At 34.9% G+C, this 14,826-nt stretch overlaps 1 protein-coding gene and 1 pseudogene across 17 annotated transcripts in view; both read right to left on the bottom strand.

Moving 5' to 3' along the window:
• Window positions 1-14,826, bottom strand: part of LOC145256229 (ryanodine receptor-like) — a 936,895-nt gene that overhangs the window by 361,664 nt on the left and 560,405 nt on the right. For all 17 annotated transcript variants that reach the window (XM_080114858.1, XM_080114861.1, XM_080114859.1 and 14 more), the window contains 3 exons: window positions 13,068-13,307; window positions 9,269-9,494; window positions 1,675-1,928 (listed from right to left, as the gene is read on the bottom strand). In XM_080114858.1, coding sequence (XP_079970984.1) covers window positions 1,675-1,928; window positions 9,269-9,494; window positions 13,068-13,307 — 720 coding nt within the window. The remainder of the gene's footprint in view (window positions 1-1,674; window positions 1,929-9,268; window positions 9,495-13,067; window positions 13,308-14,826) is intronic.
• Window positions 4,960-5,076, bottom strand: LOC145256562 (5S ribosomal RNA; annotated as a pseudogene).

Genomic DNA, 14,826 nt, shown 5'->3' with positions numbered 1-14,826 from the left:
TAAGATATGTTTTTAAATCTCGTGAAACAGTGGACAAACACATAAAAATCTGATTACCCCCAAATACCAATTTTTCAATTTTAACTCCTTAACAGTTCTTTCCCCGGGTGGAAATCGATTAAAATGTTTTTGACATGTCTGAATACCCTATATATCAAATTTCAAATCTGTAGATGAAAATTTCGTTGAGTATATAGGTTGAAAAGTCCTCACACGCACATTATCACTTCTATAGATAAATAGATTTATTCTTTTTTTCATATTCGTATTAATGCAGAGTACGGATCGTACAGAAATAGTAATATTATTTAGAAATCTATTCTTTACATGGAGAGCTTAGGTCGTTTTGTAACTATTCGGTACTTCCACTTAACAATTTAATGAACAAAAGAAAACCTAAAACTTAAATTTAACTTGAAAATCTTATATAAAAAAAAATAGCATGGACGGTATTCTGCATAAGTACCAAAGTTGCTTTTATAAACTATTCTGGACTTTCACCTAACAATTTAATAAGCAAAAGGGTACTCTTGCAGAATCTGACTCGAATCCTCGGGATTTTCCGGCAATTATGGTTCGAGCTCGACCGGCAATCACCGGATTAAGCCAAGCAAATTGACAGACGCAGACTAATTTCCAAACAAACAAACCGAAAAAAAAAAAAAAAAATAGAAACACAGTAAATAAAAAATAACAAAAACCTACTGCAAATTTACTGCATATATATTTATTTTTTAAACAAAAATTGCATTTTGTACAGATTATTTACTTTTATTATTATTTTTGCAATTTTTTTTTATCAACAAAAGTTGTTGTTTTTTTCAAGAAATGATGAATGTTTCTTAACCGTAAATTATTAGGTGAAAATACAGTTTTTCTTTCAAGAAAACTTACATTTTTGTTTTTTTAAAAAGGAAATTAGCAGTAAACTTTTTTTCGTAAACAAAAGTTGTTTTTTTTTATAAGAAAAGATGAATGAGTTTTATGAAAACCATAAATTGTTAGGTGAAAGTACGGAAAGGTTTTCTTTTTCAAGGATATTTTCAAATTATTTTTTGTCAACAAATGTTAACAAAATAAACGGAAAAAAATGCCCCCAACACCCAAAAAATAATTTAAAAATTACATTTTTTGTACAAAGAAAAAAAAATGTCAATTTAGCATTTCAACAGTTGAATTCGGTGACTGCCGGTCGAACCCGAGCCATAATTGATAGAAAATCCTGAGGATACGGATCAAATTCTGCAATAGTACCAACTATTGTTCACCCAAAACAAGGCATATTGCCATTGAAGCGAAAGGGGTAACTGGATAGAGGCCAAATTTATAGGGGGTCAATCTGAGTGGGGAGTTGAGCAGCAAGATATTTGCTTATATTACATTTGTATTTCTGCATGTTGGTAGGGTCAGAGAAATAGAAAACCGGAAGGCAGTTATAAAAAGAAACAATCCAAGAAAAGAAGCTATTAGAATAGGAAATCTTGCGGCATCTAGGTACTCTACAGTGAAGGGGTGGGATTTTGCTGCTAGTTGGATATATCGAAATTATGTACATTGTATATATTTGTTATTCTGTATTATAAATTATAAAAATTACGTTTATCACGTTTTGCATTTAAGCTTATTAATTTTGCAAAAAAAAAAAAAAAAAAAGAAAAAAAAAAGAAGCCAAACCTTCGAGTGTTCCGAAGCCAGTTGGCAGGATAAAGCGTAGGCCGAGTACCCCTTCCAAATCCTCCATTGATACCAAACTGCGAAGGATGGCACGAGCTCTGAGTGAATTACTGCGTCCTGCCTTGATTGTTTCAGCATCAGGTGCACAGCGTCCCAGTAAGTCAGCAAGACTGGAGTAGAAGTTCAGAATGGCGCCGCCCATGTCGATGTAATCTTCATCATCGTCAGGAGGCAACGCACTAAAGTCATATTTACTAAAAAAACAAAAACAAACATGAAATGAAAACACGTTAAAAATCCTCCAGTATGAGCTAAACAGAATGTACATTTATGCATCGACGTTGCCAACAACGGAATTGACATATAGTAATAAAAAAGTGCTCAATGTACTTAGTAAAGCCGGTGTGTCCAAACGGAACTTCATGTGAACCCTGGCAACGCCAGATATACTTTCTAGTATATAATAAAAGAAAGCAGATACAAAAAAAAAAGAAGAAAAAAAGATATTTAAAAGAAGGAAAAGAGATAGAAACTGTGACAATTTTAAATTGGTTGACTTGCCGAGGGTAGGTCGGTGGGGAAGAAAGGAATGCTGGTAGCCGTGACCAAAACGGCCGGTGGTCCGTTAAGCAAAGAAACTGATTGCATATCCCTTACAAGTTAAATAGACATTCCAGTCACGCGTGAATCTCGTTGACTGAGAGTTGGTGTAGATAAAAGGAGTGACCGCTCTACAGTTGTTGTCTTTTAGAAAAATTACACTTCGACCATCGTTACTCATTTGTTACTTTTACAAGGAAAGACTGCTTGTAAGCAACGTCGACATTTCGTTGCAAGACTTCAAACGTCTCCCCCCCCCTACTCGTCGGTAAGCTAATTCCGACAAAACTTCCATTTTCCTTGCATTTCAGGTTGACATCAACTCGGCTAAGTTTTGTTGGAATGTCTTTACCATTACAAAAAGAAAATCATTCATGCATAACGTTTTTTTTTTAATTTCATGTTATTTTCTTTTTCATTTGTTAAGTAAACAAACTACATTAATGCTAAAGACTCATGTTTGTTGTATATTTTTGTTGCCACACACGTAAATATTCCGATATTGAGAAAAGACATTTTATTTTCAATTGGATTATATACTTGGTTTCATTTGCGATGCGATTATTTCGCATAGGCCATAAAAGTATTTGGAATATGGAATGAAGACACATTACTACAACACGACAAAACATACATAACATAATAGGGCAATCTCCAAAAATACCGTTAGGGCTTACAAGATGGCCGCCAGAAGAGTCACGTGATCCGGTTGATCCAAAACATGAATCGCCGTATTACGAAACCGGAAAACGCAAATTTAAAGCAAACTTTGACAAACAAGCATAATAATTAAGTACAAAAACAGTTTTTCAATATCATAATAATAAATAATTTATTTAGAACGGTCATTTAATTTTTTGTTGAGAAACAATCACAGTTTGTTTTTTTAAAACAGTGTTTATAAAAAATATTTTATTCAGAGTTTTTCATAAAAATAGTATTTAAAACAAGGTGTTCATTTTTTTTAAGATGTAATGTTATAAAAATATGATGTAAAAAAAAAACAGTTTATATTTTTAATTTTCATTTTATAAATTTAGACAGAATAGATGGAGGCGATGCAACAAATTAGCTCACAAAATTTATTTGGGCCGACTCTTTCACGCCACATAAATTCATTTAAATATGAAGTGAAGAGAGCCCTTGATGTACCGAATTGACGACGAAGTTTTTTCTTCGCTCGCATCCACGTATTTTCAATAAGTTGAGTATTTATAGTCGCGTCGTTAGGCTCCACAAAATTTCTTTCGTGGACAACAACATCGTGGCTGTAAATACCAAAGTCAATGTCTGCTACGGTTGCATAAGCGCTCCACCCATCGCTTATTATACGAGTCCCGGGTAAGATCCATTGGCGAATTATAGGGACCAGAGTTTCACGTTTTCTGTCTGGAACCTCGATCAAAAGGCAATTCTTAGAGCCTCGTTCGATGGCGCCGAACACCCAATGGCTACGTCGGACAGTTCCTCTGTGATATTTCCGAGGGTAAAAATGGCTTTCATCAATTTCAACCTCTTTTGGGGTCCAGGTCTCATCTACACCCCCCCCCCCCCCAATTGAATTGGGTTTTGTTCAATGTACTGAGTGCACACTTCCCTCAAAAAGTTGCACCAGTCGCTCACTGTGTTGGCACTCACCTCACTTTCTGTTGCCATAGTTTTTTGTGGAAAATCCATGCTCCACATATACATAATTATTACAATGGTTCTTAGATTGAGGTTGCTTCTTTGAAAAAAAGAGTTCGTTCTAATTGTATTACGATATCCATCGTTTCGGCAACGCCATCTCCAACCATCCTTGGATTCGGAATATCGAGCCAACACGCATGGTGACCCACAAATTTGACAATTGCATGAATTGGCTATCAGACGTCTCTGTGCAAGCCATGTCAATATGTGCACGTCATCTGGCATTGCTAACATTAACCGAGACAATGTCATAGTTTCGCCAAGTATAGCGTTATTGTCATGAACACGAGGAACGAGGAACAAGGGTGATACGTTAAGGGCCATTGATATTTTTGTAATTCTCTGAGGTAGGTAGCAGTTCCAATTTCAGGAATCGTCGTGGTTCAATTCCAGGAATTGTCATGGTTCAATTGCGTTCCGTCGACCACGACCACTTGTTTGTTCTGAATAAAATACTTTTTATAAACACTGTTTTAACTAAAAACAACCTAAGATTGTTTCTCAAAGTTTGCCTATTTTTATAACAACATTATATCAACAAAAAATTAAATACAAACAAATTGTGATTGTTTGTCAAAGTTTGCCTTCAAGGCTGCGTTTTCCATTTGCACGATTCATGTTTTGGATCAGCCGGATCACGTGACTCTTCTGGCGGCCATGTTGTAAGCCCTAACGGTATTTTTGGAGATTACCCATAATAGATATACACACACAGATATAAACACACACAGCGTAATATACATAAGTGCATACATAGCATAAGTGCATACATACACATACGTAAATTATATGCATACATTACTACAGTACGAACAAATCAGGTTCCTTCAGTTTTGGACAGACTATGAATACCCACGAAGTGTTTCCTGCGCGTGAAATTTTTGTGGCAGGAGGTGCGCAATCTCCAACCACAACTCTCCTGAGACGACATTGCTAAATACCAGTGGCAAGTAAAGTACAAGACGACTGGAAACAAATGCCGAGATAAGCGGAGAACACATACAGCGCCTAGAATTCCCAAATGGTCACCCATCTGATACTAACCAGGCTCAACGTTGCTTAACTTCGGTGATCTGACGAGAACCGGTATGTCAACACGATTATGCCGTATGTATACGAACAAAGCATAGCATACATATATACATAACATATTAGATATACATACATACACAAATATAAACATACACAGCAAAATATACATAAATAAATACATACAGAATATATATATATATATATATATATATATATATATATATATATATATATATACATACAGATATAAACATATACATACATACACAGAAATAAAGACACATCGTAATATAGATAAATACATACATAATAGCATAATACTATACAACGTAATTATATGCATACAAACTACATAAATAGACACAGCAAAATATACATAAATAAATATATAACATACATGCATATGTCCATAACATAATATGATGAAGGTCACATTGAGTTCTCCCAATCTCGTCGTCCATGCCATCTCAGATGACTCTGCACTCCCGCCGCAGATTTGCACATCTTGAAGCAGATGTGACATACAAATTGAGCAATTTCCACTGAGTTGACTTCCTCTGGAGGTTGTAGGATAATCCTATGACCAATCACATGTCTTCTCAAACCACCAATAGACTTGCAAACTTTGCTGCATATTAAACAGATCGTTTGGTTCGGACTAATCGGTGCAAAGTTGACCTGAACAGGAGTTTTGTGCGATTTAAGGTGGTTGATGTAGCCAACTTTTGACAAAATCACTCGTTCATAGGTGTCGCATTTCCAGCTCTGTGTGTCATGGTTAAGACTATCAATTAAACCTTTGCGAAGCTCTCGCTTCAGATTGATGTGGGCCTGCTTTCTTTTCTCTAGAGCATCACGACTTTCACGTACAATCTTTCGCCACTTCGGCCTTTGTAAAGTTTTTTCCATGTGTCGATGTTGATTTCTAGGACTTTGAAATTGTTCTTTGTACAGTCCGTGATCCTTTTCCTAGGCTTGTGTCGAGAGCGCTTGCTATGAAAACATTGTTTTGGCAGCCTACAATCTTTCATTCGAACCAGATATCCCACCCAACGCATGTGAGATCTGATTACAAGGGTCTCAACACTAGAGCAAATGCTCTCACTAGGATCTCAGTATCGAGTACTTGTGCTTGTTACTTGATGTTTAAGACATTTTTGGTGAAATTCGTTCAAGCCATTTGATGTGCCGTTGATCCAATGTCTATAACAATATATATATATATATATAATACACACATAACATACACACAGAATACATGACCTAATCTATATATCTATAAAAGTGAACGTGCCTGTCTGTGTGTCTGTGTACATTTCCCTACGCAATAACTCTGTCAATTTTAAGTCTACAGATTCGAAATTTGATATACAGAGTACTGAGATTTGGGAAAATCTTTGTAATCCATGTTCGGCCAGAAATTTGGCTGTTAAGAGGTTAAAGTTCAACGATTTGACCTTTCAGAACTCTACCAAACTCCTCCGCCAATTTTGGGTCTAAACACTTGAAATTTTAGATATAGGTTACTTGGACATGAATCTAACTTAATAACGTGAGTTGAGCCCAAAACAATGTTAAGGGGTCAAAGTTAAAAAAATTTACCGCTTTTTTTTTTTTTTTTTTTGCCCAACATACACCTCCGGGCTGAAATGCTAGTGTATATATAACATAACATACATACATAAATATTTACGTAATATACATGCATAACATACACGTGAACAGATATACATAACATAATATGAAATAACACAATATACATACACTCATGATCCAAAAATTTAAGACCACTTGAAAATCTTTAAGAAGAAACCTTTTTTTTTTTAAATGGAGAAACAGATAGATAAATCGCCTGGTTACACTTAGCTACATTGTGTGCGACCGTCTCCACTCTTTCGAAGGGAAGAGACATATTCATTGTGACAGTAATAGGTAGCACTCATTATTAAATTTAGTTGTTGATTGTTTTTATACACATTTCGCACAATTTCGTAGAATGTACACCGTTGGTATTATAATTTTGATCAAGTACAAAATACCTCATTTTATAAAAACGTAAATGCCTGAATTAGATGTTGGTTGGTTGTTTTTGTTTTACGGCATATCAACCCTTTTCAGATTATTTAATGCCGAATCCAAAGATTTTGAAGGAAATTTTTAAATAGAATACATTTGTTGTTTTCAAGTCGGTTTCTATTTAACCCATAGTTGGGACCCTAACAGGTACTACCACTCCGGGTTAGAGTGGACCTGGGAGCAATGGCAATTAAAGGGTGGCTCCACACTCCCCCAAGCCCACAAGCTGGGGCCTCACCACTGGATATAGTTTAAGGTCATATCCAGGACCTGAATTAGATGTCTGGAATGTAGCTTTTTCTTTCCATAACCTTTTAGGCTTTAGTATTGGTGATCTAAAGTGGGAGGAGTTTAAAATCTATCCTAAAAAAAAAAAGATTTCTTTTTAAAGATTTTCAAGTGGTCAAATTATTTATCAGGAGTGCATATAAATATTTACATAACATAATATGCATAAAATACATACATGTATATACATAAAATACATGCATGCATACGCGCACACATACATAGACATAAAAGAAGCAAATAACCACCTCGCAAAAATAATTCATACATGTTTAAAGTTCATATTATTTAGATTATTCGAACTACTGTTCTTTTTTTAACTGTTAATATCACGATGTTTCGGCCGCTAAACGTATCTCCTCTAAGAGCTCCCGAAAGAGTGGGAACGGTCGCGCACAATGTAGCTTAGTGTAACGAGACTATCTATCTGTCTATCCATCTATTTGACTCTCTTTCTCCTAAAAGCAGTCCATATTTGTTAACGTCCAGAGATCCCTAAAACTGTTTGTGAATGTTCCAAGTTGTCCGTATCAATAAACCTCTTATAAAATCTAAACATTGGCGTCTGAGTAATTGTATACACAGACGATCAAGAACCTGGGTTCACAACGACGATAACAATTGTTTATAATAGTTTATACATGTCGTAGACAACTAAAAACCGGTACAACTTTGAGAGGGATAACACACATGGTCGTTACACTGGTAAAATGGTTAATAACGAGAATCTGTTGATATTGGATTTGTAATCCGCAAGAAAGCGGCCCGTGGGAATGCGTTCTAGAGATGTGAAACTCTTGCAAAGAAGTTCTGTTTATGGAATCGATTGACCACAGTAAATATTACGGTATCTGCTCTATGTCCAATTAAGAATCAATAGAATTAGACGCCACAATACCACATTTACTCTAGACGTTCCCCCCCCCCGGAAACTCCTTTACTGATCTGGCTTAAATTTTGTATGGACCTTTATTAAAATAAAGTGCAGCGAACTAAGTATTATGGTATCTGTTCGATGCACAGTTAGCGACTAATAGGTGTTTGTATTTGTTGCAAAAATTAGCAAAAATTTAACCATATTCAACTATTAACTTGGCATATAATACACTCATTTCAAATCACGGGTTAAAAAGTCTAGCATATATATATATATATATATATATATATATATATATATATATATATATATTATTTTTTGGAGGGAATTAAACCTGGAGTCTAAAGAGCAGAGTTTATTTTCATGTACTAGTAAGTGTATTAATACTATTAAAAGAAAAACCGTGCTCATTGTACAGTAGATATATAATAAGCTCAATGGGTATAGGTATCCTAGAGCTGATTTTTAATTCAAAATTATGAATCGTTATATATATATATATATATATATATATATATATATATATATATATATATATATAACGATTCATAATTTTGAATTAAAAATCAGCTCTAGGATACCTAATTTAATTAATATATATATAACGATTCATAATTTTGAATTAAAAATCAGCTCTAGGATACCTATACCCATTGAGCTTATTATATATCTACTGTACAATGAGCACGGTTTTTCTTTTAATAGTATTAATACACTTACTAGTACATGCAAATAAACTCTGCTCTTTAGACTCCAGGTTTAATTCCCTCCAAAAAATAATATATATATATATATATATATATATATGAAAGAGAAAGCGTTCTATATTTCGTTGTTTCTGGTATATTTAAATCACCAACCTCATCAATTAAAAGGGTCGATCTGACATAAAACAAAACAACTTACCTTGACTGAATATTTGAAGATATTTTAAAACTTTGAAGTATAAAAGCGTTTATCCAAACGACTGGATTCACCAGAAAAAAGCCCACTCGAAATAGGACTGATATGACGTAAAACTACATCGCTTACCTTTGGAACAAGTATTCGCCACCAGTGTCGTCATCATCATTGATGACAGTGAGTAAGTTGGATGCATTCGTATCTTTGGATGCTGCAATTTGTTCTGACATTTTGATACCATCTCGAGTGGCCTTGAGTAGACCACCGCCCTCACCTCGCAATGCTGGACCCAAACACTCGGGTCGACGAATGAGGAGGCGCACAACAAGATTGGCATTTTCCTCAACACTCTCACCTGAAAAAGAAAATCGATTCTTTAATTCGTACACTGATGTAGCAATATTTAAATGAAGTTTGTAAAAGTAAGGTTAAAATTGGAAGATTTCATGTAAAGGTCTCGACGTGTACTAGTAGTGACGTGATGGCAGGAAGTACGTGGCAAATAAGCGAGAGATGCAGTTTATCTTAATATACTTACTACAAATTCCACAGAAATTAAAAAATTTAGAGTTAGGCTGACGTGTACCAATAGTGATGTCATGGCAGGAAGTATGTGGCAGATACGTGAGAGATGCAGTTTATCTTAATGTACTTGTTGTAAATTACTATAAGAAACAGATTAAATCTCATAGTAAATAATGAAGTTATTTAATGTTTCTTAACTTTTCTCTCCATAACTTCGAAAATAGAGAATATCACTGATAAATTAAATAAGATCGAACCCACTATTAACTATACTTATGAAAGAGAGAAAAAACACAAACAACTCCATACCTTTTCTGGGCATCAGTATCATAAATAACAATGATCATGTAAGTCCATCGAAAAGTAACGAATAAAAATGATTACATACATTTTTATTCTCAGCACGATGATAAAGTAAAAAGAGGTATTCTAATAGGATTTTTTCTTAGGGCCCTGAGAATATGCAGTGAAGAATACATCAATGAAAAATTTGAATATATCGAACGTACATTTACGAACTTACAATACCCTCAACATTTTCTGACAAATACAAAAAGGAAAGCACTAAAAATTTATCATAACCGAGACAATTCCCTAAATAGCCAGACACACGACAGACAATTAACATTATCAACTAATAAAAACAACGACACAATCTATAAGAACCTAAATAAGACAGGCATTCAAATAACAAAACAAAACTCTTTAACAATTAGGGATTTAACACGAACAAGTATAACTAATACCAACACTAACATCAAAGCCGAAATATATTCCATACCCTGCCTTGATTGTGGAAGAATATACGGAGGAGAAACTCAACGTAATTTAAATAAAAGAATATATGAACACAAAAGAGATGCGGAAAACAACAATACACGCAGCGCCATATTTTGTCACATCGTGGAGAACGACCACCATTTTAATTTTAACGAAGCGACTTTCTTTAAACACATACATAATAGATCCACACGACGTTTTATTGAGTCGGCTATAATCTCCAATTGTAGCAATATAATTAAACAAAGAAAGGGGGTTTCCACGTTGCTCCCTATCTGTCGAAAATAATTATTAAAGAGAACAATTTAGACACAGGTTAAACTTGAAATATATATATATATATATATATATATATATATATATTTAAAAAATCCATTCGTAATTTCACTTCATTTATTATTTTTATTTTATTTATTTACTGTATTTTTATTTTATCACTGTCTATTTTTAGACGCCATCTTTTAAGGTACTACATTATTTTATTTCAATTCAATTGTCTCAAAATTTAAAAACTCCCTTCGTAATCTCGTTTCATTATATTTACTTAATTTATCACGGTTATATTTCCAGACGCAATCTTTTAAATCTCTACGATATTTTAACCCAATTAATTTTCTCTTTCGTTTTACGCTAGTAAAAAAAAAAAAAAAGAAGATTTTACGCTAGTTTAATCTAATTTATTTTCTCTCATCATAAAATGTAGATATGTATATAGACATCTAATTTAGATAAGGAAAACACGCTGCTCCCCCCCATCATTATATATAACCCCAAATCCTGTGACCCTCTCGTCAGTGACCCTCCCTTTTGAAAAAGCCCGCATAAATCGGGTGGAACGTTGAGTATTCAGGTTCTTCCACCTCCATTCTATTTTATATATATATATATATATATATATATATATATATATATATATATATATATATATATATATATATATATATATATATGTCAACCACATATAGCATTGTTTCCCTGTTTCACAGCTCAGCAGTGTGACAAGACGTGCAACTACCTCAAGCCAGGATCGAAACCCGACTGCCCAAACAATAGTCGGAGCTTCTAACCATTGCGCTATTTGGCTGCTGCTATATGCAGGCAGTGAATTTTGTTTTAACACTGCCCAAATACCTAAGCTCAATTTGTTTACACAAGGAGCATCGCTTTATATTGTAATGGTAATTTGTATATTACTTCCCAATATGCTCAACCTAAGATAGTCATCCATATACAGTACTGTTTCCTTGTTTCATAGCTCATCAGTGCGGCTAGACATGCAACTACCTCAAGCCAGGATCGAAACCCGACCACCCAAAAGACAGTTGGAGCTTCTAACCATAGCGCTATTCGGCTGCTGCTATACGGGCAGTGAATTAACAGGGTTTTGACACTATCCAAATACCTAAGCTCAATTTGTTTACACGTGTGTGTGTGTGTATGTGTATGAAGCATTCCTTCTTTTGAGCATATTGCGTTAAACATAACAGACAATTTATGTCTGCATATTTTTGTTTGTATCCTTTCTAATTTCTGTATGTTTTCTGGTTTCGATTGGGAACTGGCTGATATATTTGCCGTATTCGTTCATATACCTAGTACTTTTGGATCTGTCTGGATTCATCTTTGTGGATAGTTATAGAGTAAAGAACATAGTGCTTAGTTATCTATAAATAGTTCGGGTGGAAATTGTGATGGGTATAGTATTAATAAGATACTAGTGTTAGCATTGTAAGTATTTTAGTATCATATGGATATTATATACGTGTGTATGTGGAGATAAATAGATATATAGAGAGACATAAAAAGGCTTCCTTCAGTCTTGACAGACTATGGATACCCGCTGTAAGGGTGCCTGCATGTGAAATTTTTGTGGCAAGAGTTGGGCAGTCTCCAACCACACCTCTCCTGAGTCGACATTGTTGAATATAAGTGTCAAGCGGAAGTTCAGGACGACTGGAAATAATGCTGAGATAAGCGGAAAGCACATACAGCGCCTAGAATTCCCAAATGGTCACCCATCTGGTACTAGCCAAGCTCAAGGTTGCTCGGTGATCTGACAAGAACCTGTGTGTCAATGTGATTGTGCCATACAGAGAGACATACATACATACTGTTATGCTTGACGTTCATCTTCGTCGCCAACTGTTATGTTTGCAGGTTGGACCAAATAACGTATAAGGCAATACAAAGGAAGACTCAACAAACAAAGGTAGATCAATAAGAAGTGTATTAGGAAAAGTATATTTACAGTATATTTACATAATTGTTGTAAAGTAAGAGAGTCTTGGCTGGAGAACATATCTACTCTTGGCTCGGCCTTTGGTGGCTTCTGGTTAACACACACTCAGACTAACCGAGTCTTGCTATTTACGTGTAATATTATCCACATATGTAAATGAGTGGGTGCCACCACAACACATACATACATACATACATACATACATACATACATACATACATACATACAAACAGATTGATATTTTTTGCGTAAATTTTACAAAAATTACTGCGATGAGAATTGTTAGTTATAAATGCTGAATGTCTGTTCGATTCGAGAGTTCCTTGCTTCATTTAAAACAAATTCAAGACAGTTTGGCATCATGCTTCCGGTGCTGGAACTTACCATTCACCCAGACGCAGAATCGGAAGAAATCGAGATATCTCTCCCCTTCAACTGGATCCCAACCAATGTCAGGATACCCCTTTTCCAGTAATTCTGCATTGCTCTGGAGACCACAACGCGACAGGTAGACGGTGATTCTTTCAAGATTGGATTCACGCAAAGCGAGAGCCAATTCGTTGTTATCCATTAGAGAGGAATAGGCGACATCAAGTGGACAGGAACCACGTAATGATGGACGTGCTAAAAAAGAAAAAAAAAAACAACAATTTTTACTCATCTTTTATAACATCGACCAGCAGATCAAATAATTTGTACTTTATTTAAAATTAAAACTCCATAGAAATATTAAACAAGTTTTCTAAATACAAATTTATGATGGATTTCAATGCTGATATTATTTTTATTATTTTTAATGTCCTTTTTTTTTCCTTTTTTTTTTATTCCACTGTCCTGCTTTTCAGCTGACTACAACAATGATCGTCTTCAAGTACAATGTAAACAAGTTCTTAAATAAATTTATGATGTAAACAAGTCCTTAAATTAATTTATGGTGCATTTCAATGGTGATATTATTTATATTATTCTTAATGTTCTTTTCTTTTGTTTAAATGGCCTGCTTTCCAGTTGACTACAACATGGTCACCTTCAAATCCAATGTAAACAAGTTCTTGTTAATGCGCCCACTTAAGTAATTAAGTTATACTCTATTTCCAGCACTAATGATTACTACACCGTCGTTCTGATGACCACTGTACACTCACTAACTCTTATCCTCAAGTGGCTTTCAGGCCTTGTTAAGTGGTGATTCCCTTGTTAAAAACAAAAACAAAAAAAAAACGGAACACTGAAAAGAATTTAATAAAAATGCATATAAGGCTTTTTTTTTCTTTCTTTGAAGATTGTAATGCTGGGTATGGGGCAGCCAAACCAGCTGCCAACATCGCCCTGCTTTTTATTGAAACCAACCGAGAGCTCTTTTTAGTATTCTCGTTCCCTTAAGTGTGATTGTCCAAGATGCAAACCACAGTGCTGAAGATAACCAGGCAGTTGAACGAGTGGATGAGATAAAACTACCCAGAATCAAATGTTCACCCTTTAATATGGTTGAGTTTTATTTTATGTAATATGGAATTAATCACCAAACCCGAAAAGACTGTCAGGGAGAACTAATTGATGACCAACGCTCTTAACCATGATGCCATGAGTTCTAGTCTTGTTCGAATTTTGAGGATTTGAAACCTAATCTTTTGTAAATCACTCTCAGGGTTGCTATTCTATACTAAAATCAGGCAGAGAGTCTTGGGCACTCTGTGCTAAATGGTCTTTTACTCTGTCTGAGGTATGGTCCTGTGACATTCTAGAAGATCTACCCTCCCACGCTTTACCTTCTTGCCTTTTCAGACAGGGGTTAGTTTATTGCTAATCACCTAAGGCACCCTTGACAAAGAATGCCAATGGGAATGCCCAGGTTACTTCTGTTCTCGCCAAAGTGCTTGTAGGACTGACCTGAGTCACTCCTAAAAGCCAAGAATTAGGACGAAAATAATACCATTCCCCAAGATATAATAATTTCTTAGCCCCTCTCTTTCTCTTTCTCATAAACCGGACAGAAACCAGGAACTGCTATCCAGAGTCCCTCATCATCTTCCTCTCCCTCTCCTACTCTCTTTCTCTTTAACCAATCTCTAGCCAGCATGACAGGCGAGTATTATGGAAAGGCAAACGAAAATGGACAATCAAATCCCTGGACTTGTGATGA

Source organism: Euprymna scolopes, chromosome 32 (assembly GCF_053919585.1).
Source record: "Euprymna scolopes isolate OS-2025 chromosome 32, ASM5391958v1, whole genome shotgun sequence".
NCBI classification, from domain to species: domain Eukaryota; kingdom Metazoa; phylum Mollusca; class Cephalopoda; order Sepiida; family Sepiolidae; genus Euprymna; species Euprymna scolopes.
This window is presented reverse-complemented; position numbering and strand designations above follow the sequence as displayed.